Source organism: Erithacus rubecula (assembly GCF_903797595.1).
Source record: "Erithacus rubecula genome assembly, chromosome: 5".
In the NCBI taxonomy this organism is placed as follows: domain Eukaryota; kingdom Metazoa; phylum Chordata; class Aves; order Passeriformes; family Muscicapidae; genus Erithacus; species Erithacus rubecula.
The window spans coordinates 24,172,630-24,199,859 of NC_136687.1; the positions used below are offsets into that span (position 1 = coordinate 24,172,630).

General features: G+C 35.9%; 1 protein-coding gene across 10 annotated transcripts in view; it reads right to left on the reverse strand.

Moving 5' to 3' along the window:
• The window catches only part of FRYL (FRY like transcription coactivator), a 158,657-nt gene that overhangs the window by 78,591 nt on the left and 52,836 nt on the right, over positions 1-27,230 (reverse strand). For all 10 annotated transcript variants that reach the window (XM_079305556.1, XM_079305555.1, XM_079305557.1 and 7 more), the window contains 7 exons: positions 12,690-12,889; positions 6,384-6,437; positions 2,424-2,563; positions 1,875-1,971; positions 1,218-1,297; positions 665-745; positions 39-207 (listed from right to left, as the gene is read on the reverse strand). In XM_079305556.1, the coding sequence (XP_079161682.1) occupies positions 39-207; positions 665-745; positions 1,218-1,297; positions 1,875-1,971; positions 2,424-2,563; positions 6,384-6,437; positions 12,690-12,809 (741 nt within the window). In that variant the 5' untranslated portion in view covers positions 12,810-12,889. The remainder of the gene's footprint in view (positions 1-38; positions 208-664; positions 746-1,217; positions 1,298-1,874; positions 1,972-2,423; positions 2,564-6,383; positions 6,438-12,689; positions 12,890-27,230) is intronic.

Consider the following 27,230-nt stretch of genomic DNA (forward strand, 5'->3'; position numbering starts at 1 on the left):
AATTATACTCATTTCAGTTTTCTGTTGCATTTCCTTACCTGCATGAACTGAAATGATGCTTCAAAATCCTCCACAGGATACATCTTTACTCGAAAAAACTTCATTCCCATAATCAAACTGATGATACTCTGTACTATGTGAGGACTCTGTTCTTTTTGTCGCAGCTCCTTTAATTCAGTGACAAACTTCTTCCTAACAGCTTGAAACCTGAACAAGGGATACACATGGCAGTTATTTGCATTCTTAGTTACTTTTGTAAGAAGTCTATAATTTTGAACCAATTTCTTTAGTCTGTAACAATAACAGCAGCTACTGTATGAGAAATGCTGGCAAGATGTACCCTGGTACTTCAAATCTAGGCATTTAAGGGTCTACAGTGATAGTACATTAGAAAATACCAGTTAACTGAACAGCAGCTGACTGGCACAGGGCCTCCTTTCCCTACCCCTACAAACTGACTGCAAAGCAATTGTACTAAAGGTTGTTTCTTGATTTGTTCAGTTTTATAGTGCTGGAAACTAAGACAGACACAACACACTACACCTGGCTACATTTGACACTTACAGGATTAGTTACTGGGGACACTAATAGATTCTGCTACATCAAAGAGTCTTTAAGTCTACACTGGTTTGTCCCTAAACACAGAATCAGGGACTGAGCTTACTTTGATTGAGCAAGAACCCCTGTCACTTCTGCATACAAGTCTGCAATAATATGGACATTCCCAGTGTTGGTTCCTGAATACCTAAAGAGAAAAAAATAAACAATAAAGGGAAAATAATTCATTAAATATAACTTTATTCTTCTAAACCTCAAGTGAGTTCTCAATTACAAATAAAAAGTTTGTCACCTAGCAGGCAAACTACTACCATAAAAACAATTAAATTCAAACATAAAATGCATGGGTGACATTTAAAGTAATGTAGTTTCATTTCTTATTTCAAAAGAAACATTCTGGATGGAAATTTTACTGTATTTACCCAAACTCAGACTTTTCTTACTGTGTCTGAGGAATGCAAAACACTCTGTACATTCTAAGCAAAGTAGAACACAGTTGTGTTCTTTTAACATATGTTTTCAATTTTAAGACACTGACTAGTGTTCATTCACACTGGTATTATCAACAACATGTTACATGTGAGGCAAAGGAAAGAATCACAACAAGCAAGCACAGGCTGGTAATACAAAATATTTTAAAGTACACAAGTGAAACTTACCCTTCCTTATGTTTAAAGTGCTTAAAAGCCAAGTTTAGAACTTCATGTACTAAAGGATCTGGCACTGGATGAACAGGTATCTGAAATACACATATCACTTACATGTATGTAGCACCTATACATACATGCATGTATGAAGCAAATAAACAGTACTGTGAGATGCCCTGAAGAAATCTCTCCCACCAGAGTCCAAGGACACATCCTTTGCTGGGATATATCAAGCTAATTCTGCAACATATAACATTTACACAATCTGCATGGGCATTCTTAGCTAAATAAGGGTATTTCTAAGCAAAGTTACATGCCTTCTCTAATTTTTAAGTAACATTTTAATCTCATTATCCAACAATTTCAACCTGTATTTCGAAAACATTTAAGCTGACAAAGGGTACTGAACATACATTAAATGTTATTTTTTACAGTTCTGCTTTTTGCAGTACATCAGCAGCTTTCCAAGACACATGAACTGAGATAATGCAGGCATGTAAATAAAAGGCAGGAGAGGACAAAGGCTTTATGTAACTGAGAGTATAATTACAGTCTTGCATATGCTCATCTTAGATATGTTCTTGTTTTTACAATAAAAATTTAAAGATTATCAAAACCAATATTAGAAGCAAAATATTAAAATTAATTCACCAAAGCAAAATATCTTACCTGTTTTAGAACCTCTATTAAAACTAAACAAAAAATGAAATCTACAGCTAAGTCCCTCCTTTCAAGTAGATAATCTCTTTCCCGTTGTTGGTCATCCCTAAAATAAGAAATCAAGAACAGAGGTATGAGACATAAGACTGAACACAAATATTACAGAGACAATGACTACATTGTTTTTCATGGAATCACTGTTGAAGATGTATATAAAAGGACAGGTGGAAAGACTTGGGGGTTTGGCACAACACTGACATCTTGCCCCCTCCTTCTGAAAGGACCTGACAATAACCAAAATAAAAAAGGGACAAACTAGCTTAGAATTACCAGTATCCCACTTCCTTCTGTATATCCACACCTAAATCACTAAGTCACTTCACATATATCATCTACACAAGTTAAATACACTACCCCAAAGAATCTGTATTCTTTCTACACAAATTTAGGTAAGGACAAATCCAAATACAACATACCTGTCACTGAAGTATAAAGCACACATTTTCTTATAAGAAAGCACACAAAAATCCAACAGACTTCAGCAAAGAAAATTCTTACCCCTTTGATTTTGTGCTTGACCGAGGTCTGTATTCATAGGATTCATCTTCTGTTCCATTCTGACGCCTGTACCAGTCAAACAAGGTGCGTAGTAAGGAGGGGAGACAGTGCTCTGCTACTGAGCTCATAGAGCTTATCAACTGAAAGAGAAAGAAAGATACTTTAGCCTGATGCTGCAACAAAAATCCTAGAGTTTAATCATTCTTTCAAATTTAAAAACCATATATCACGTAATGTCACAAAACAGCAACTTCATATTCATTTGCACCTAGAACAGTTACTGTAAATATTACACATTAAGTCAATTACTAAAAAAAAAAAACCAAACAAAAGCATAGTCTGCCAAAGCTCACAGGAGTTGCAAATTTATATATATATAATTTATAAATTATACATTATATATAATTTACAGTGTTTAAAACCACTGGGAAGCCAGCAGAGGTTTAGGATGTGAATGTTGTCATATGTATCTCTGAAGTATACACACCTTCACATCACAAATGGCAGATAAGAGGCAACCCTCCAAAAGTATACAACTTCAAAAAATCCACTTCTTTGGTAACTATATAAACCAAAATAAGAGCCTTTTAAATATTCTACATTGCCTTTAATACATTTGACTGGTCTGGGTCTCAAGCTATATTTACTTTTAGTATAACTTCCCTGTCTACTGCTTTCTTTCAGAAAACCCATATGAATAGTAAACTCATCTGTGCAACTCATGTGGCAATAGAGAGAAGACTTTAAAATGTTATTAAACTTAAATTCTCTAGGCTTCCTTTAACTAAAAACTTAATGAGAACTCATAAGTACCCCAGCTTGAAAAACAGAAGAATGACTGAAGACAGCATAATGACATTATAGACTTGCATCCAGGAAGCAGCAGGGAGCAAGCCCATTCCCAAAATACAGGCTGGAACAGGAGAATTACCATATTGATCACTGATAACATCTATTACTTACCTCTTGGATCTTTCAAATAAGAGGTTTTAATAGAAGCCATGCTCATGCTGTAACTTATCTATTATTCACTATTCCAGATAACAATGTAATATTATGCCATTACATGTTCTGATATAACATTAATGCAGTTATTTCTTGTTCCTAATTTGAAGCATTGAGTTTTTAGGTTTGTGGAAGGGATGGGGACAACTTAACCACAGGAAAACCTCAGAAGGACTTCTTTCAATCTTCTGAATACATTAATCAGCTCGTTAACCAGTCAGTTATTCGAGTTACAAGAATTAAATAGTGGTCTGAACAGATGGGTTTATTAGCAGAAGAAAAAGAAGCAAGTTGCATTTTAAGTTTTACTAAACCTTTTCCTCAGTAAGTTTACACTACCATTCATAAATGTTCCAGAGGTTAGGCAATTTACATTAGCTTCCATTGAGACAAGTATGTATCACACATATTCAAAAATGTCACTGGTAAAGTGCTACACCCAGAAACTACTGGCATAATAAAGCATTTGCCTCTTGAAAAAGAAAAAGTCAGTTTTACATAATAATGATTTATTTCCTGCCAAGTTTTGCATTCTTCATATTCTAATGAACAGGCACTGGAATAACCAGGAAGATGACATCTTTGCTATTATTGCACAGCATCTAAGCAGAGCATCAGCTATGTTAAATTTTTCATTTAAAATAGTTACTATACTGCCTGGATACTAAATTCAAAATCAACTTATATTAAAAAAAATCTTTTCTTATATAAAAAATGTATTTCTTATACAAGAAAACTCTTTTTGTTGTTTTTTTGGCATTACATTATGCCTAGGTTGAAAGTAGCAGTCCAGACAGAGTGCTCCTGTAATACCCAGGAGGACAGGGCTGCAATAGACATGACGTATACTTCAGCTCCTCAGAATGAAACAGCAAATCCTGCTCAAGTCTTGAAGGCTGTAACATATTGCCAATTGCTTCACATAACATATCCAACAGCACATTGACAGGTAAAATGACAGGAGCAAAATTATAGTAAGATGCTAGAGCACAAATTCCAGCTTTGATCAAAATACTGATCCTGAAAATATTATTAAAGTTGTGGCTAAACGTGAACAAGCCTGAACCTCACATATATCTGCTCTCAGTTACTGAAAAGGTCAACACAGGCTTCTGTGGGATCATAAAGTTTTGGTGTCTTAAGACAAGAGTAGGAAATTGCCAAGTATGTTTCCTACAACAAACAAAAAAAGAAAAACACAAGCTATTTCAGTTTCAAGCTGTACAAGCAAAAATATTTTAAGAAATGCAATATATGCTCTATAAAAAAACTCCTGTCCGGTAGCTTCCTGATGTGCTAGGAATGATAAAAGGAAAACACTGGTACTAAAATGCTAAAATTTTTAACAGTTCATGAGTGTATCAACATACAAATTTCCTGTTCCTTTTCCAAAATCTCATTTCTTTCAGCTGAATTTATATTATTATTCCAATTAATATATCAAATAACAAACCGAAGACTTCTGCTGTTTGGAAATTAAAAGCTATTGATTTTTCACTCTTGTTTTAATAGCAGCCCTCTTGGTCTGGTTATGTTTCCAACAAAAATTACTGACAATCTCATTTAATGCTATTTTACTGCTTCTTAGAGGGACAGGCAACATGCCTTCCTCCTCCATTCCTCTTTTCACCACTTATGGAGCTGAAGTCTTAATTAGCTACCACCATAGTCCCAGAGTCCTCTTGGGTTCCAAGCACACTCTCTCTAATCACAAAGTACAACAATTACTAGCTCAGACCCCATTACTGGCACAGGTAAAGCCATTTTTTATGCTCAGATTCCTGGCTCCATAAAGACCTCTGGGTGAACAAAGTTGGCCCAGCAACAGCTCTACCTTCTCTGCTGGATGCTGTGGCTGTGAGCCCTGGATCCCTCTCATTCCCACACTTTGCCAATCACTTTTTAAATCTGTAATCTTCTACACTGCTGGAGAATTGTTCTTAATAAGGACTCTATACATTAAGCAACGAACAGAGGGATGAATTCTTAATTCCTTTTGCCAAACAATGTACAAAATTCCCTTAAAAATGTTCATTTTCCCAGCCATTTAGGTCTGTCTAAAGCAATTATTCAGTTGCATTAAAGTTCAGATCTCAACTTCAAAGTAGATTTCAAATAACAAAAAAGCAAAGTAAGAACTCACACACACATATAAGCACACAATCAAAACAATTTTTTGAAAGAACTGTATTTTCAGCAAAACTAGTTTCATTCTATATTATCAAATTTTAAATGTTACATGTTTTATTTCTCATTTCTCTTCACTCAGCCTCTTTTTAGAACCTCTCTGTAGACAGAACACTAAGCTTCATATAGTAGATGCTATTCAGGAACAGTCAAAAACAGGAACAGGCAATTAATGGGGCTTTTTCTGAACACTGCCTCTGCATTGCAGGGAAGTGGTTAGGGGACACAAACATGCCTACACTATTGAAGAATTAGAAATACAGAGAATAAATATAAGTAAATTGAGCAGAGAGTCATTCCAGACACAGCTCACTGAGAATAAGTGAAATGGAATGGCCTAGCACTCTATTTTTTAGCAAAGAACAAAACAACACTTTAGTAACACTTTGAATTTACCCTATACCTTCTGCCACAGAATTAAAAAGTCCTCAGTAAAAGCTGTGTTACTTAATTAAAATAAACACTATTTGTTTATAAAAACAGAACCCCAAACACTCAAACAATTAGTGATTGTCTAAGACTTTTTGTCCTCGAGTGCATTTCAGCATCTTTCTTCCATCAGTTTTCACCATCAACATAAAATAATTACCTATTCCAGCAGTTTCTTACTATCACATTGTACAATGGAAAATAAAGTCTAACTAACATTCAGATTCTACATCTTCAGATGTAGATGCTTTAAGTTATTACAACAGTGGAACCACTGTTCTGCAAAAAAAAAGCCCACCTTAATGCAATAAATTTTGCCTTCCATTGTATGTCTCCTACCTGATCAAACTGAAGATCTTCACCTCTTTGAAGAGATCTGGACAAGAGCTTTTCCTGTTAAAAAAAACAAACAAAACACACATTTCACAATGTAATTGACTATTTTTATCAAAGATAGATTCCTTCTTTTTCAGTTATATTACAGAACAAAGAAATAACTTTCAATGTAAATATCTGCATTCGTTTTTAGATAGAAATATTTCTGGAGACATGAAGTATACTCCCAAAAATTAATTCAGTAGCTAAACAATAATAACATTAAAGACTGAAAAACAGATGTCAAGAGGTCAAATGGGTTCCAGCTGGTGGTGGGTGTCAAGTGTAACTGAGAAGGAAAGCCATTCCCATCTCAATTAACAAGTGTCTTCATGTTAATATATGGCAATTATTCTAAGTTACAATAATGATTTTTAAAATGTCTTCACAGAGACAGAGACAAGTGTTCAACGCATTTCCAATCTGCTCTTTCCCTGAACTGCAATGAAATATAGCTAGAAGACCTACTCCAATAAAAGGAAAATGTGAATAATCACTTGCTTTAATTTTAAATAACTGCAAGGGGGGGGGGGGAAGCAGTATTCCTAGAATCTTATTAATTATAATATTTATTGCTACCAGTCACATATGACATACTGCTTTGTTAAAAGCAAAATTAAATAATTATATTCCTGAAAAAATAATTTAGTGACAATTAAAGAATTACAGAAACAAAACATCCACAAACTCTAATAGTAAACAGTAATTATTACTAGTCACGAGTATGAAATTATACAAGTTTTATACCTAAAAAGAAGGTGGCGGAGAAGAAGAAAGAAGAAAAAAAAGTAAGAAAAAAAGAAAAATAAAAGAAAAAGAAAGAACACAGAGTCCTGTGGACTGGCTCTGAGGGTCAATGATTTACAGCAACCCAAGTGCCACAGCAACAGCTTTAAGGACACACTGCAAAGTGGTAACATACATAAGGATCTGATGAGCATTTCCTGCTATTAAAAAAAAAAATTAAACTACCCTTCACTTGATAATATTATAAATTAGTCCAAAATAATATCTTTCACAAGGAAATAGAAAAAATACCTAAAGAGTTAATGTCTCACAGTAGGTTGCAGTAAGCAAACAAGGAAGTTTTATGGAGCAAGGTAAGTCAAGTCGTTAATTTGGCACATAGGGGAGGTGTGAGCAACACTGATAGCCAGTTCTGCTCTCAACAGGTTGTAACTGGGTTAGCACAAAGTAACTGCTCAGTAGTTTAGTATGAGACAACACCCATGCCGTTAGGCTGTTGACAAAAACTGAGAAAATCAACATTGCTTGGTGATTAACACTTGCAAGGCTGCAAGAGACAGACTCTATGTTCAACAGATAAAATTTCATGTATCCCAAATCCAAGGTCTGAACTTACTTTTTTTCTTATCCTAACAGTAATCTTGAAAATACAGTACAATTTCTGGCATTTTCTCCTGTAAGTGCAGCTGTATTTGGTGTTAAAATAATGCATTATCTGGCAACTATTACAGCCTCTGAAAACTTGAATTCAACACTGCCCAAGCAAAAAGCATTTGCCTACTCTGCAAGTATAATTTGAAATAATATAGGTGCCAATTCGCAAGTCATTTTCATTTTCCATAATCCAAAGAAATCCACTTAATTATCTAAGAAAATACTACCATTTATGTTCACTTCCAGCATGCCCAAATAAAAAAATATTTTAAGAAGGAGGTTTCAGAAAAATGCATTGATTATTCTGAAAAAGCTCTATTTTTTGATCAGCTGATGTAATAGTTAATGTTCTTTCACTGTCTATTAACAAAAAAGGGGGGAAAGGTTTCACTTTCTTGATTCTTTCAAATTCATGTAATTTTACATGTTAATTCTGTTCCATGCACCGTTTATGAGAATTGGTATTTTGAAGCATATAGTAAAAGCTCCAAGAGAGCACTTTCAAAACTGAATTTTCTTTTAGCTAGCACTCCTTCCTCTTTTTTTTTTTTTTTTCAAGGAAACACCTGCTATAGGTGAATTCATGTTATCTGTATTATGCTTTCAGATAAACAGCACAGTAATTGCTAGCATATCTATAAAGCAGAAATACAAGAAATGTTTCACTCTAAAGAAATATTGTATCATTGTTAATTAAGTTAAATGAGAAAAACTAGAAAACAATTTCCTTAGAAGATGGAAAAGTGACTTTCCTGCAAGTTGGGAAAAGTCAGGTTCCTTAAGTCTCCTTAGGATACAATGTCCCGACAAACCACGCTTCCAGCATAATACTACAAAACTATTATACAGGTGAATGTGTCAAAATCCAAAAATTGCAGAAGAAAGAAAATAATTACAAATCATAGAGAAGCAAAATAATCTGTAAATCTTTAGATAAAGAAGTCAAAATCCATGTCAACAGAGAGCAAACTAGTTCTGAAAGTTTAGCTTCCCTCCTATAATCCATACTAATTTAGATACTTCTGTATATCAAATGTTTTAAGATTTTAAGGTCAGAAAGAATTAAGATTTTACAAGTTCCTAACCCTCTCTATTATGTTTCCTCAGCACTAAGGATCTTCATTGTTAAAAGGTAAATACACTGTAGAGTTAATGCAACACTGACCAAACAAAGCTGACATAACCAAATAATACTCTTGAACCCAATCACAGGTTTATCAAGGTCTTTGAATTATTTGTATGGCTTTAGAATTTATTTTCTTCTAATGTCTTCTATCTCTGCTTTGTCATGGCTCCAGTCATCTCACATGATTATAAAAAATCTATTCAACAGCATAAAGTAAAGGTCTGGAAACTCTAACTGAATTAATAATTTAAGATTTATTTTCTTGGCTTCCTGAAGTTCAGAGAGAGATGAAAATAATAGTCTACATTTATCTTTTACAAGTGAAATGAAAAAACCAAAACACTATTGCATTAAGCAAAGAGCAGTTTGAATCCATTGTGTAAAGGAGAAATGTCAACATATGGCAGGCAGCAGGAATCAGGATGTGCATGTGCTGTGCAAACAACTGCACCCACGGAAAAAGGTACCACCCATTGGCCCCTCTCCAGCATTCCCTGGCACCATCCCCTGGTGTCTAGCACACCTCAGCAGAGTGGCTCAGGTGTGCACAGCAAACCAGAGTCCTTCTGGCTGTGCTTCCTCCAAACTGCAGAGAAGAAAGCAGGAGAGGGATGCTGCCTTGCCCCTGTAGTCTGAGGGCTGGGTAGTGCCTGCATTCCTGCCCCAGGGGCAAGCAGAGTATTGTGCTAAACTTTATGTCAGACAAACTTTTGACAACATCTAGGCAAGACTTGCAGAAGGGTACAGTGCTAGTCTGAGTCACAGTTAGTATTTCCACAATGGAATAAAATCTGTTGTGCTGGTAACAGGCTTAAATACTCTTGCTAGTTTTGACTTCAACATGAGACATCTATAATTTAGTAGGTTAGCAGCTTATCAACTTGGAGGCACCATACTAAATTCTGTGCTTAAATTCTAACCATCCATATTTACATGCAGCTTGACAAAATAATTGAGTTTATCACTAATCTTTTTAACTGGTATGGTTTATGTCACATTTGGGGAAGGCTGGTGTCATTCCTTCTCAGCTGAGAGGAGTTATTTTTTAAGCTACAAGACTACTCTTGGGCTCTTTTTTCCTTTAACAGTATATAGTGCTGCAAATGATTTAGCAAAACTAGTTAAAAAAAAAAAGTGGGTTTATTTTATTTATTCACTAAAAGGATAATCTTCCTTCCTGTCATTACACTTGCTGCTTTCATTTAATCATTTATTTTTAGCATTTGCTGATAAGATCTGTCTGTAACTTTGAAAATGCTGAGGTACTACAATTTTGTAGAGAACTCTTAATTAAATTAGTAAATTAGTAAGGTAAAACTCACAGCCAGAGAAACCATTCAGTTAATTTTTGATATGAAAAGTCACTTTATTTTAAATGTAATCCATACATCCAGCAGAAAGGATACTACCCCTCACCCACAAATGCTGTCTTGATCTGCAGTGATTTCTTTCAAGTTTATATTTTAATTAATTTTTGCTCCCCTACTGGCATGTTCAAGTTTTTAAAAGTGTCTAGCTCCTAATTTTGATTGGTCTGGCTTTAAATTCTCTCAAGCAGCTTCACCCAACAGCCTAGCTTCATTAAAGATTTATGTAACCCTATATATATTCTCCACCCTTTCGTCTGTAGCCAAGTCATTCCACAAAATCAAATCATACTAAAATAATAAAGGACTTTCCACTCTTCCATTAAAGCCTTTTATCCAATCACAACCAGTGCTTTTCTGGTGCTCTTCCAGCCTTTTTATCTTTCTTTTTAAATTTCATACACTAGAACTGAATGTTCAGTACTTAAATTCTACATACAGACATAAAACTGCTTCAATACTTTAGTATTTCCTTTCAGTGGGACACCAAAAGGTTCCCTTCTACCTCTTTATGTTATATAGTCTGAGGTTGTTTCACTTTTCCACAGCTTTTGGCACTTCTCTTAATTTGCTAGTTTTCTATACAGTCCTTCTCACTCGCCAGTTTAAAATAAGGAAAGGTGACATATATATAAATCACATTTGATTCCATTAAAATACATTTTGCTTAATGGCATTCAGCTTAGCAAATGAACCCAGATAAAACTGTTTAAAACCTCTATAGATTACTATTTTAGCAATATTTGTAATTTCTTACTTTATCCTAAAGAAATTTATACACACTGTAGATACACAAAATACTGACTTCAGATTCTTATCACTATAAGATCCTGACTAAGGTAGACTTCATCAGTATAAAACCCCACCAGGCCACAGAGCTGGGAATCACTCTTCTGTGGAAAGCTAATTATTTAATTAGTTTCATGGGGTTTCTAATTTTTAGTCTGGTGAGATGTTTCAATTTTGTACGATTAACAGATTTAAAAACATTTGTCTAATTAACAGTCAACAGCATGGCAAGGAGACACAACCTGGGACTGATGACATAGGATTTATTTAATCTGGTCTAGGGACAGGCTTTGCAGCACAAGTGAACCCCAGGGTTGTTATATTTACTTTGCTAACATTATTCTGGTTAGATTTGGCTCCAAACTAGCTGTGTCTGTAGGAAAAGCCCTCTTCAGCTCATCTCAGCTACAGGCTGGCCAAGCACTACCCTCCCTGTCTGTTCAGCCAATGAACAGAAATGGGGCTGGAGGAGCAGCATTTGGCACACAGATGGATTGTGGAGCTACCAGCCTTTCCACCCCCAGCATCACTGCCACTACAGCTCTCCTCTCAGTTTTAGCCAGGTACCCCTGCATCACCTATGTGCCTCTTTTGCTACTAAGTTTTTGTGCTTTCTTATAAACCCCTCCCGAATACCTTACTTTTTTGGATGTCTAAAAACAAAGTTATATTTAAGTTATATTTAAGTTGCAAACTTGCCTGGTGCACACAGATATATATGAAGAATAGGTATAAAGAAAAGTTTCACTTTCCTCAGCGTTTACTCTACTAATGGTTGCAGTTGAAGATGATTCCATAATCCACAAACGAGTTTTAGTCCTGTTTTTCTGTTTTTTTGGACTGCTTCATAAGAAAACTTTTTTTCTGAAATTCCAAAATTGGGGGTCAAATGCTCACATATGCACTTCTGCACATGAACACTTCAGCAAGCCACAGTTCCCAACAGGAGCTTCCTGTGAACTGGCCTTCTGCAAGCCACAGCATCTCATCTGCACAGTGACTTTCCAGGTTAAAAAGAAAAAAAAGAAGTTGGTTTTGTTTGCTGTAGTTTTGGTTTGTTTATTTTTTTAAATTTCCAAATTAAAAGAAAGCAATTTATTTCAAGACCACAAAGTCGGGATTACCAATAGAATTTTGTCTTTTTGCCTAATCTGCAATATATGTGGACTACTGTATTATTCTAGGTGTTAGTATCATTACTTCAGAAAACAAACCAAATGCATCTTTTCTTGAAAGTATATTGTCCAAGTATTACTTCAAAGAACACTGACAGGAAACACACTTCACAGTATTAATGAAGGAACATTTTTTATTGTTCCTATTTCCTTTTGTAACTTCACAGACCTTAGGGATACACTAAGATGTCTTGTTTCCAGTAACTACTAGGCAACAGTTTTGACATGAGTCAATAAAACAAATTTGGTATCAACCCTGTTTGCAGAAACCTATTTATTCCTGAAGGAATCCCTTTGAAGAGTCAACAATACCTGGGAATGCTTTTTTCAATAACCATATATATGATAAATCAGCCTATTTCAGTAAAATAACAAGACCGTGTTGAGAGATACTATTAAAAAAAGGACTCACCAATGGTTCAGCCATTACAAGTTCAATTTTCTTTTCAGCTTGAACAGCAAATTCAGCAAAGAGGCTTTTGATGACATACTCGCCCGGTTTCACATCTGGGTCAATGGTAATGTTAGACATGATGATGCCTCTCTTTTCCCAGGTGGAAACAACACTTGGAGAAACTCGGCGTTTATTTACTCTGCTGGGTGGTGCGGAGGCTACAGGTAAAAACAAGAAAAACACAGAGCTGTAATGCAGAGCTTCTAAACATGGTGCCAGTCACTTTGTACTTCCCTGTTCATCACACACACATTTTCACACAGTAAATTCTCTAAAACAGAAGGAAACAACTAGCTGCAATATACAACAAGAATTTGTTTGTTTTAGTTAGGTCAGAATTTCTACTCTTAAGATGAACAAGGGTTTACAATGTAGGTCACTTCTGTTACTGATAAAACGCTCTACAATGACCAGGATTAACATACAGTATCTTCAGTTCAAGTATGACTAAAAATCAGAAGGTTGAATGGAAAGTGTTATCCCCCTATATTATGAGAAGCATTGCTTGATTCCATTTTATAGATCATCCATAAAATTCATGTTTCTATTTGGTGTCCAAATACCTTCAAGAGAAATTCTTTCTTGGCACTTTTTGTCAGTAAGCTAATTTTCTTAACAAGAATGCAAACCTTTTTTAAACATGTCATGCTAACAGATATTCTAGTCCCACATTAAAAACTTGCTCCTTGTAAGAAATATTTATGATCAACACAATTGATACAAATAACACTGTCTCATTTTCTAAGAATTAATGCTTTTGCTTTTGAGCTGAAATCGTCATATACTTTACACTTTATATACAGATATTCACCTTTAATTTTATTTTTCTACCTAAGCACTCCAAAACATTTATTTATTGTGAAAGCTACCAGCAATGTGAACTGCAGTACTGAAAATCATGTCTCAGAACTCACATAGAGAGGTTTAATACACAGAACAATCAGGGTAAATAATTAAAATTCTTGTCTTGCACACTATATATCAAAATAACTGTTAACATCTCTTAATGATGACCCGGATGTACCAAGGGAGGTCTGATATTTCCCTAGTGCAATTCCATAACTGCAGATGTTATTTTACAATTGATATTATGAATTGAGATTAACATTTCTTATCTATTGATATTAAGATTTAGTTTCCTAAGACAGTCATGCAGGGACACTAGTTCCCATCTGTTCTTTTCTGTTACATTTTGTGATTTGTTTAGGTAAGCTTTTCTAAGGCTTTTTGCAGGTAAAGTTTGAGGAGACGCATTTGTTTTATTTTGCTGAACCTGAATTTTTTTTACATGTTCTCAGTTTTTATATGTACAAACCCCATTAGCTAAATATTATCCTCAACTTGTATTCAAATTTTTTTTTTAACTCATTTATGAAAGAACATGAGACCAAACATGGAGACCCAACCTTTGGTACATCACATCTTCCCAAATTAAGTCTTGACCATTCATTATATCTTCTATCAATTCAGAAATTACTTTTTACATAATAAAACAGACTCCCGCAGCTTCCATTGAAATTTACCATTTATCAAATGAATTAGTGAAGTAAGCAATTGTGAAGGAGTGAGAACTGAGTGCCCCCAACTTCCTTAGCTTCTAATCCAAAATGAAGGTCACCTTGCATAAGGTTCAGAGTACTGCACATGACCTGTTTTTAATCTCTGTGCTATTGTAAAAACTTGCTGTTTAGCTGAAGTAAAGCACATTTTCTTCCTGTACATAAATTACAGTATGCTTTCTTTGAGGCTGCAATGATTTGTACAAGGTCACAAAACTGAGCTCCCAGGAACCAGGGGTAACACCAGAATAGCAGGCACACTTTACACATGTCATAAAACATTTCTAAACATCCTCTACCACTTCAATCCAGCACATTGATCTCAGTAACAGAGGCCCTAAAAGACAGAGAAGAGCATGACCCACACAGCAGAGACAGTGGGACATCACAGCCACTGCCGTGATCTAGATCCCTCTGGTAGAAGCACACTAGATACAAGTACACAAAAGCATTAAGAAACAGAACAAAGTGCAGGCTGCAAAAGCAAGGTGACAATCCAAAACTCCTTCTCATCCCATATCTGATGATTGGGTCATCCTTCAGTACAGAAACATAAACATTTCAGGGAATTCAAAAAATGTGTCTTTACAATGCCTGTGTTCTCCAGCATCCGTACGCTTGCCATCCTTAAGCCCCAATGTTTCCAAAGGCAGCCCAGAAAATGAGAGAGATGAATTATGTTCCAAGAACAAGAGTACAGAAGTTTGAGAAGAGGTGAAAGAAAGGACTAAATACATCTTTCCTAGCTATAGCAGGTAACAAACAGAAATACCAAGTATGGGATAGGCAAAACAGAAGAATGCTGCAACATACAGATTTTGAACAACTTTCATCTCCATGAGACAAACAAAATAGAAAATTGAGTAGATAAGGATCCATAACAGATACCACAAATTTCTAACATATGCAGCTGCTTTTATCCTAAATATGAGAGTTTCTAAGAAAGCTAAAACTTTGTTCAAATCAACAGGCAAGTTGAACTGTCTTATTTTAAACGACATATTGACACTAACAGGCTGGAAAGAAATTAGAATGTTTAAATCTCTTTTTGAATATCATTACTTGTGTCAGAAGAAATTTAGCAAAGCAGCAGCTTCAGCTGATTCTAGACTTACCTACCAGATAAGCCACAACTGTGGCATGATCTGGACTGAAGCAAACGTGCCAGAGCTCTGGTCCAGCTCCTACTCCTGAAGAGTGAGGAGCTGGTACTTAACCAGCTCTTTTTGCTTTCTGAGGAAACTGAGAAAGACCACTGTGTTCCTTAACCCCAAACTATATTGAGATGTGCCTTATGTAGACAATTCTTAATAGTGTGTTTACATAATACATTTCTGTCTTCAGATTTTAAAAGATCACATTCAAAAAGCCTCTGTCACTTAAGAATCAGGAAACATTGAGAGCTGCTCATCTTTAAAGTGCTATCTTTACTTCGTGTTAGCAAGTCAATCCTCAGTAAGGGTGTGTTAACTTTCAAAGCTATAAAACAGCTTCTCCCACTAAGGATGAAACCCCAAGACTGTCTACACTGATCTAAATCCAGGTAAATTCCCTTCTCAGGCTCAAGAAAAACCATAAGAAAAGGATAAACTGGGCAAAAATCTAATGCTGGCAAGAAGAAGCAACTGGATTATAACCAGACTGGCTCCTTTAGGTGCTGCAGAAATTTCAGTACAAGGCAGAGGTCATGACCATGCAGCCAAGGAAATGTGGTGCCAGGAGAGCCTGATATCCACCAGCACTAGCAAGGACCCCACTCCCGGGCTATGGATTCACACAGCCCCTTTGGATGGCTCATACTGCAGTACTGTCAAGGGATGCAATCCCTTCCTGTGCAAGCAAACACAACAATATCAGCTGGGCAAAGAACTGAACTGAAAAAGCAGCATGCATATTAATTTCTTCCCCAGGTTAGTTCTGACACAATCACTTGTCCCAGGCACACATCACACACAGGTGTGTCAGCACACAGTCAGTGCAGGGATAGGGCTTCCCTTTTTACTTTCAGCAGCAAAGCAGAGTGAAGGCTGTCATACAGCCATTCATGCTGTGTTCACACTCTCCAGGTGGCAATGAATTTACCCCCCAAAACACAACAGAAAACTGTCAAACTGAAGCAATTATAAACACTGCCATGAGAGTATTACAAATACCTTAGTTTTGCTAAAATGTAAGAGGTATGTAAAAGGCAGAAAAAATTATTAGTATTTACTTTCATCCCTAAACTTGCTGAGGACTCTTAATTCATGACATCACTAATGGTTGACGTTAGTATTGAGACTCTCATCTTGCATATGACAATGTTCATGGTTTTATCTGCTTTGTAAAACCAGTAATTAAGTTAAATACACACAGAAAACAAACATGTAGGAGGGGAAAATGGAGAGGGAGCTTGACTGTTTAATAAGAAAATATATGAGTTTGTTAAAGAAAAGTCCAAATCAATCCTCAGATTTCTTAACTATGTCAAATATTATTATCTGGTATAACTATGTTCAGTGGGATTCATTTACTCGTGAATTTGCAATCAATAACATTGTAGGAAGGATCTATATGGATTTTAAATATGCTTAATGGAAAAAAAGTCATTGCAGGATAGGATTAAATAATCTTTTTCTGCTATTCTTTGAATCAAAGCACAAGCCATTCTTTACTTTCAGCTGCCAGAGAAAATGTACATCTCAAACATCATTTGGAAGCTTCAAAACATGAAGCATCCTACAGAACTTCAGATGAGATCTGGAACCAGAAACCATACAACTTGCAACAGCTCAAAACTAAAAAACTACTTCCATAAATCGCTTGAAAACAGTGAACATTATTCACTTGAAACAATATCCTGTTTGTTTGCTCTGATGTGAGCTACTGCTACGTGGGAAATTTGGGAGCAATGCAGCAAGGAAATCTTTGTTAAACAGTATTGTTTGGTTGCTACGGCCACACCAAATTGTTTGGATAGTTGCAAGGAACAGTAAAACAATACAAAGGATAATTAGACATACAACACACTCCTAGGTCAAAAGGCAACATGCCCCTAAGTATGCTAAATGAGAAACAAAGTTGTTTCATTTTAAACAACAAGTGTCTAGAACTAGGACAAGTTATTTAATACCCAAGTTGATAGTAAAGAATGCTATTATTTTATCATCCTGTTTGTCTCCACATAGCCCAAATGCATCAAGTACTTGAGGATATAAAGTTTATATATTTACCAATGAAGGTAAATGAAGGACTATTCAGGGTTCAAACATGCAAAGTAGAACAGTAAGGAACAGCCAGTGACAGATGATGAGTCCATTTTACATCATGGTTAATATAAAATGATGATTTTTAGCTTTCAGACTTTTTGGGTGTATTACTTTACACTTAGCCAAGTACTGCACTTCATATGTACTTTTTTCTCAAGTTTTTCATAGTTTTTGCTTTAACTGAAATTTGGGTTCAGTTGCTGCTGTGTCTCAGGAAGTTGGAATGGCTGGACTGAAGTAAAACTTCCATCAACTCCCCCCCTCTTTCCAGACACTTGAAAATACATCTGGAATTACTTTATAGCTTTTTAAAATAAGGTATGCAGCTATAAATTAAGCATGCTCACCAGAATCCTGAGAGGCCTCTGCAGTTCTCATCAAGCAGATTATATTCTTGGTTGCTACTTTAAATTAATTGCTAAAGTAGTAGATAATTTTACATAGCTCACATTTTGCAATTAAGTTTTTTACTGTTATTTTTGCAGCACATGTATTTTGACAGGTACTGTATATTTCCTGTGACGCTTGATGCAAAATAGAGTTTGCATGTCCAGATGACAATACAAAAATTTTCAGACTAAAAATATTAAGTGTGGTTACTTAAAGGAATTTTAATTAAGCTCCTTGCCTTTTATTCTGATAACATCTAGAACATTTTATCCTGCCTCACAGAAATAATATTAATATACATGGAAACTTGTCTGTAGTGATTGTTACAGTGTTTCATAACAACAAATCTTTAGTTATTTTACCAAAAGAATATTTTTTTCCTAAAAAGGATGTCAATGTTCAAAAGAGATGGCAATCTATCCAGAATCATCCCAACAAAATAGGAATACAGTCCAAATATTAAGCCTAAATTTCCCATGTGTCTGATCAGAACTCTGTTTTTCAGAGCAACTTCTTCAATAAATTTATCATTATTTCACAATTCTAAAAGTCTTGTTGATCATCAGGTTTCTACTGTTTCCAAAGTCTGCTTGCTCCTACCAGTGGAAATGAAAGTCTTATGACTTGAATGAAAGGAACAGTGAACAGCTTTATGAACACAATGAAATTCAACATACACTGCTCTAATAACAGGTGCACATTTCAGATCTTAGCCTCCAGCCTATAAGCAAATACAAAGGAAGGGCCATTCTTCACTTAAATCTCTTGTATTTGCTTTCACAGATGTGATGGGAGGATGTAGTTTACCTGGGTTGCTGAAGCATGTGATGGCACAGCAGACAACCAGGTCTACTTCACTGTTTTTTGTTCAAACTATGTAGCACAATTGATAGTCCATGAAGCCTGTCTGAAAGCTGAATTTATCCCTGCCTTACTTGCTCCAGCTGTACTGAATCTCTGCTGATGCCATGCACAGCCAGTATTGTGGCACACGTGGCTGATTCCTTGGTTCATCAGCATCACACAAGTGCTGGACTCAGCAGTCTCTGCAGAATTAGTGGACACTTCTGCATTATACTGCATTTATCCAGATTTTCTCTTATTTCATTAACACTTACCAGCAAGACAGTATTAATCTTAAACTATGCTACTAGATACAATAAAAGAGTAAATAAATGCAAACTCATAAAATATGTACTCATTTTAAGCACATCCAGTTTTGTAGAAATGCTATTCTGAGTATGTAGATTATTTTCAACAATATGTTTAGACAGAAATCAGACAAGAAATCAAGTCTCTGCTAGATGCCCTTTTTTTGAGGCATTCTTACAAGGTTCTTAAAAAGGTCCATACTTAATATGAATATTAATTTTGATACTAGTATTAAACAGTGCCAAGGAAGAGGCACAGCAGCCCCCTGACACCAGAATAACATCACTTTACAAGATAACCTAAATAATGTGAACAAAATTCAGTCTTTGACAGTGAAATTAAGTATCTATTAAAGACCACTGTCCACACATTTTCATAGTGTGAGATATCTAGATATTCTTTGCTTTACATAATACACATGAACTGATTGATAACATCACAAATGCAAACACAGCAGTAGAAACTGAAATCCATTTGAATACATTAGAATATACATGATCAAAAAAACCAAACCTGCTCCTTTTCCCCCGTTTCTCATACCTTAGTCTGGATGTATAGCTCTTAATGCACAAATTCACTATTATTTTCAAAGCAGACTACACAACTAATTCATCCAGCAATACCAGCTATAGAATTCTCTCTTCTTTCTCTGTGTTGGCAGTATAAAGTGAATTTTCTTTGCAAGATGTTTTACAAAGATTTTGGCTTCATGCATGTGTCCAACTACACAACAGGTAAAGAACTATTCTCTCATTAACGGGTCACATGGACTAAGCCCAGAGTGCAAATTCTTACCTCACTTCTCTCGATTCTTTACTGGTTTTGAGTGACTTTCATGGAAATAGTTGAATAACCACCAATGGTCTGTCAGGCATTTATGATATCTCACATGATGATAAGATGAATGGATTACCTGTGAGGTAGAAGCAAGCCTACAAGTGGCTTCGTTCAGTGGTATGGTTCAGTGTAAAGTTTCTAAAGCCAAGTCAAACCTTTCAGTGAGAGGAAGTTTTATGTGTATTGATAACTTCCCCTCCACGTCTAAATCGGAACTTACATTTTACTTCTGCAGCAGAAACACTTCCCTATTAACAACTTATCTAAGGAGTTTCAGATATGTTTAATTTCAGCCAAACTCTGAGACACAGAAACATAAATTAATGCTGCATCAATAAACAGAAGACAAATTCATTTCAGCAAGTAGTTAATTAACCATATGGCTGTAACATAAAGGATAGCCTGGGAGAGAATACAGAAAGCATTTCTGAGTTTATGGTGGGAACTGGTGCTATGACAGCTGAGCTATCATTTGGAATAAAAACATCCCCACAGAACAAAATCTTTACAGAATCTTGTAAGTTTATGATAAAGATTACTTGTTCACCTCCAGCAAAAATGAATGTTCTCCCTTTAGGGAAAGTTGACTCAACTGAGAGAGCAGCTGTAAATTTGTCTAGTTACAGGTACTCGGATGAAGCTTGTTTTCTGCTCTCAAAGCCTCTGAAAACACAGGCAAAAATGGTCATAGAAACATTACTTCTTGCCAACACAAAGACACAGCAGAAATTCTAAGGCATAAAACCTTCCCTGGCAGTATCTGGTCTTCTAGGTATCTGGGCTAGATTACAACCAATTAGAAATCTTGCTGCTACAGATGATCCTCACATTTTGAGCTTTGCCTTGTAACTAAGTAATTTCGTCTTTCCAGAGATTCAATAGTCTTCTTCTCCACTGCTGTTAATATCTCTGGCACTTTCATTCTTAAAATGTGATTTTTAGATTTTCATTTGGCATACATTCCTAGAAATGCAACCAAACAGTCTCCCACAAGAGAAAAAGCAAAGGAGAAGTAATATTGCATCAAACTCAAGAGTGATGTTTTTATAATTAAAAAAAAAAAAAAAGACAGCCACCCAAACAAACCACAAGTATTTCAGTTTAGAAAAAAATTTCTCCAGCATCTTTTCCATACCTATAACCATTGTATGGGATGTATGAAGTGAATCCCCCGTGTGTCAAACACAAAAAAGTCCTTGGAACGTCTTTTTCCCTTCTAAACCATCACCATAATTCTCTGGAGACTTTTTGCTGTATTTTTGTCCACATTGCTCTTTTTCCCCTTTTTTATACTAATACTCAGCCGCTCTTTGAGGAAGCATTAAGAAGAGAACAAGACATTCCTCTTGTCTAGCTTCTTTAAAGGCTGAGCAAACACTAACCAGCAAATACTCCAATTCCTGTATGGGACTTCATCTCATATAGTCCCTTCCCTACTTTGAAAAGTCAAAAATAAAATAGGTATAGGACTTCTTTCCTGAAACTCTAGAACAGATAGAAGGATAAAATGGATTAGAGATAAAATCAGGGAAATTATTTTTAAATACTTATTTTGTGTAAACACATAAGAAGAGAGAAACGGGGCTGTGAATTTCTCCAAATAAGTCCTACTGGCTTTGCCATTATGGACTGTGGCAGTCATTCCTCTTATCTTTATACATAGGTGAGGAGTAGTAATTCCATTAAACATTCTTCCTAGACCTCTATCCTCATACTGTACAAAGAGCACCTGCTTCTCTACAGAACTGTGACTGACAACAGCCGTGTACAGAACGTACAATCACCCAAATCAGATGGATGTAGAACACGCAAATAACTATATTAAGAAACTTAATGGTTGAAAAAGAGATCAGATCTGACATACAGGATAGTGTGAGGATGTCCAGGGTGGTAGTCAGAAATAGATTGTTAGTTGTTACTGGGCTCCCTGTGTCCACTGAGAATGTTGGATTTGACAGTATCAAAGGCTGCTAGAAGTAACAGCTTCTTCTGTGTAGAAGATACTGCTGAAGATAATATGATCTTCATGCTGTGTAATTCTAATGTACTGTCTGATAGCAGGACAGTATGTCCCTACCCATGATACAAGCAACCACCATGGCAAACAAAAAATTTAAAATTAAATACTAATTAAAAAAAAATAATATAAGATAAATTTTACATACATTTTTAAAAATCCTCAACAACACAACAGCCAGGAACAGACGGGAAATATTGGCTGAAATTTCTACATGCATATGCAAGAACTACAGCTCATTTTATGACTCATTTTACAGAGCCTTGTATAGTAGACCATGAATGTAGATTATTATCAGACAGGAAAAAAAGAAAAACGAAAAAATAATTTTGATAGCACAAGATGCCAAAAGAGCAAACCATACACAGTGGAAAACAATGTGATAGAACACAAAAACCAGAGGAGGAAGAGGAAATCAGTTTGAACTCAATTGTCTCAAGTCCTGCCCAGCCATTCTTGATTACGGAATGCCATCAGGATATCCTGGCCATTAAAGTGTCAGATCATTAAAAATATAGTTTATGTAATTCTTTTTCTAGAACAACTGCCAGAATAGAAAACCTCTTCAGATAAAATACTTTAATTAAAAATACTATTTTGAATTTCACAGAAACCCTTACTTAGAAAGAAGCGAGATTTCACTAATAGCATACTTCCAAACTACTAATGTATTTAAATGCTTTGTTGCACTGCCAGAAAGCTGCTCTCATGCAAGATCAGCTTCAAAGAATGTATAGATAAGTCTCACCTGTTTATAATCCAAATATAATCCATGCATTTGGAAACAGAATAATGGCAGGAATGTAAAGGTTCAGGGCTAAAAGTTAAATTCCCAATAGTAGCTTTTAGAAATGCTCCTGCATTTTATACAACTGTAGCCTTCAATTCAATACATTAATTTCTGATCAAAAACAGTTTGTAATCAAGTTGCAAACTTCTTAGAGAAACAATACCACCCCAAGCACACATCTGGTACCTACAGTCTCCTTTGCCAGCAGACCTTTTGAAGACTTAACATGCCCTTTACTGTCAAACTACTTTGCACAGCACAAGTGAAGAATGTAGGTATCCATTCTGGTATCTCAGCTTTTTTCAAAACACTGAACTTTAACAAAGGAGCATATATAACTATTAGCATTACCTCATTTACAAACTCTGTGTTCCCTCAAAAGAATAACCACATAAGTATAAAATTCCCCTAAACTTGTTTCTTTACTTCCTATCCTCATTAGCATTAGGATTCCACAGCATTGCAAGTCATACTTTCATTAACGATGCAAACACAGAAGCAATTCTATTCCAGTATTATTAACTTGCCAAAAAAAAAAAAAGCTTACGGCATTAATTTTAAAGGGCAGTATCTAATGCTAATTTTTTATTTAACTTTATTTTTGCAACAGGAACAAAGACATCAACTTCCCACTGAATAAGGAGAGCAAAGACAGAATTGCATAATACTGGCTTCTTAGTTCTTCTAATCCACCTGCACTTTGGAAAATGTAAACTAAGCCCCCACTAAGTCTGGGCCAGTAGTATTCCCTGCTTTTTTTGGTGGCCTGTAAGTTCAAGGACATCACCATACCAGTCAGTTATCATGCTTTTAGATGGCATGTGCATTCATGTGATGGCTGAGAGGCCATAACTCATGAGTGTTATTTCTTCTTCAGTTCTGGAGATTTTTATTATTTAAAAGAAGTTTCCAAGGAGGATGCAGATTCCTACAGAGCAAATTTAAGCTTGCTGAGGGCAGTTTAGTTTCTCATCATTCCCTCTCCTGGCACATGGACTCCCATTTGAGAGCCCATTTGACATAGTGATGGCCAACTTTCCAAGCAATAGGGAAGAGGACACTGGTAAATTTGCATGCACTCATGATCTTTCTGATTGGCACAGGAAGTGTGCCCTGCTCAGCCCACAGGGTGAGGAAAGTGGGGCAGAGAACAGAACATTTACTGCTATGAGAGAAACCCACTTTTGCCATCAAATTGAAGGCTGCACCAGGCAGGAAACACACTAATGCTCTGAATCCTGTGTTAAGAATGAGCTAACAAAGGCAATAAAATTGTATCAATGCTTGGCTAAGTGATGTTAAACTATAAAGCTGAAGGGAGGCAAAGGCAGCACTGGAAAGATACACTAGTCAGACCTGGGGAGTGAAAGAGTAGGAAGAGAAGGAAAGGGGTTTTTATTTGCCAGTGTTTATCCCAGATTTCCTTATCCACTGTTTTGTAAGTTACAGAAGCATACATTTCCACTGCAATGATGAGAGTGAATCTACTCTGAATAAAAAACTCATATCCATGGTCTGCTAACTACATGAAGAGAAAGAAAAACAAACTAAATCTAAAGTCTTAAGAAGTAGCATTTAAAATCTAAAACTAAGGCAAGGATATAACAGCAAAGGAACACACATAAATACAGGCTGCATAGACTTCACTGCAAACACATCACCTGTGATGATGTTTTATTTCCTTTCAATATGTTAAAAGATACATATACACCACACAAAAAATGCATCCTGTAACAAGGTCAAAGTGACCATAGGCATGCCTTTGTTAACAAGCAAACAGAAACTTAAACACCTTATCTCATCTTGCCTAATCCACAGTTCTCTGGAAAAACAAAACTTCACATCCTCAGTTTGCAGACTTAAGGATATTAAAAACTCTATTGGTCCACTGTACTTAAAATTAAAAAAAGCAATGTCCAAATGCACAACGAATTTATGCTTAATCTTAACTCCAAACAGATTGTGTCAGAAGCCAGCAGCTTTTGCACAGAGGTCTCTTGCAGAGTGCAACCCAAGGCAGTTTGTTTAACCTTCTCTCCCTTCGCTGCCTGCTTATTCTTTCCTTTTGAGAAGAGGGCAATTCCAGCTCCCAGTTCAAAGAGGAAAATACTTTTCCTCATTATGCTCATTATCCTCAATTATCCTCATTAATGTCAAATTGATACCTTTCCTGAGTAAATGCAAGAAAATAATGAATGCTGGCAGTTTTGCTCTAAAAGACTTTCAGAAAAGGACTCTGGAACACCAACTATAAAGTAACCAAGAATATCAAATAATGTATCATTACAAAGAAAAAAAAAACCCAAACCCAAAACATCAGCCCAGACTGGTCCACTCAAGAGCACATTCACATCTTAGTAAATAACTGTCTTGTGAAGTGCTCAGAAATATTGCAATAGTATTTCTCATACCAAGGTATGTTTTGAAAATTGAAGTGTTAGGTATATTTACACAAGGATTTAAAAAAGCAAAGAAGAGAATAAACAAACAAATACAATTGAGCATTGGAATATGCTTAAGCATACACAAATCGGGGATAGAAAATGTCTCATGCATTAAATATCAGTTTCAGAAAAGAACAACTGTTCTATGCTCTGATTCTGTCAGTTTTGCCTGGTAATCCTCCATATGAACATATGAGCTGAAAAGGAAAATAAACTAGACTAACTCAATCTGCCACATTTAACACAAACATGTTACAGGTAGCAAAATAGAAAAAGTGAAACCAACATTTTCAAAAGTATATTCTTACAATAATTTTGATGGGGAATAAAAAAAACCAAAACCCTTTTTCTTTTCACATCCAGGCAACTATCTAAATTTAACTGGGAAAAAAAATTATCTGATCATTTCCTGAATGAAATTTACTGCCCTACACTCAGAGAATCAGCTCTTCTGAAAATTCAACTCCAGTGGGTTTCAGTTCCCAGTAGATAATACCGAAGTGGATTAGCACATAGGAGAGACTATTTTTCAACTACAGCATAAATTTAAATTTCCTTGTGAAGGTATATGCATATCTTATTATGCTGTTTTAAGTTCTGTCTTTAAATTAGGTGTAGTTAGTTGTCTGTGTTTTTCCTGTTTATCAAATGTGCTCTTCTGAGCCAAGTTATTTCATTCAACAAATTCTACAGAAAAACAGCAGTGTCAGCTGCTTAATTTATGGATACTCTGGGATATCTATTTTCTTGTGAAAAAAGTTTGATGAACATGAAAGTTAACAAATATATAGAAAATTTAGGACTGTTCACTAAGACACTTATCCAAATTTGCTTAGCATGTGTGGGTTAGTGTGGGTATTGTTTTTTGAGGTTTCTCAGTACATTTTAAGTCTTTTACAACAAAAGTTAGCGCTGAGTTCACATGAGACCCTAGTTAGCAAATTTTTTTTAAGAATAAGCATGAGACACTTGTATTTCTAATCTGACTTTCTGACTAAATTTATCTATGCTTACCGCAAATAAAAGTAAACTAAATTAGGAAGAATCCCAAGTTGTGCAATTCCTTAGGGAAACAGATGACAGCCTTCAGGGCTTTAAGTCCTCAAGTGAAGTGCAAGGGCATAGAACAAATCTGGCAAAAAAAGTCCCACCCAGCATGCACACAGCCAGCACTCAAACTGGACTTCTATAAGAAGACAATACTCAGTGCCATGCAGAGCTATTCTTAGCCACCATAAACACACCAAGTTTCAGAGTTAACAGCTCCTTTGTCAGTTTCATGGGAGGAGACTAGTCACATCTGAAATAAAAATAGGTTGTCATATGCTTGTCCATGGAACTCCAAAATACACGGCTAAATTGGTCATTTAAAAGATTCGCTCTGCGTGTACTGGTATCGTAAGGGGGAAAAACCCACCTTTTTTCTCCTACCTTCCTCAACTTTCATTTTAAGTTTTTACCTGATTCTAATTTACTTCAAAAAGTAGTTTGCTCTCCCCACAGCAGGAACCTTTATCTGATTTCAACACATTCTTTTAAGCTCTAAAAACCATTGCAGAAAACTGTAACTGAGAGGCTGAGACTGATACGAATGGGAAGTTCTGGCTGTGGAGACACCAGGGAATGTGGGGCTTTCAGCACAGCCTGGCTGAACAACACCTGGCTGAGTGGGTACGGAGATCCCCCTGCACCCACCTGCAGTTTCACAACACACCCAGATTTGGAGACAAAGAATCATGTAATGACTCACAGAAGTGGGACAGGATGGGCACACTGAACAGTGACAACTCCAAAAACACTGCTCCTGAATCTGTTGCCAACTGAAAAGGAGCCCAGGACATGTGGAGAATGTTACACCTGGCATTCTTGGCTCCCATACCATGACCATAGATTACAGATGCAATAGCTTGACACAAGCATTGTGGTGCCTTTTTGCTGGGCAGACACCTTAAGCAACCCTGTTCTAGTGCCTGGCTGCTGAGTGGACCTCTTGGAAATATAGGCTTTGATTCCCTCAGTTCACGTTTAAGTAACACCTGCTTCCCCTATAACAAGGTCTCAC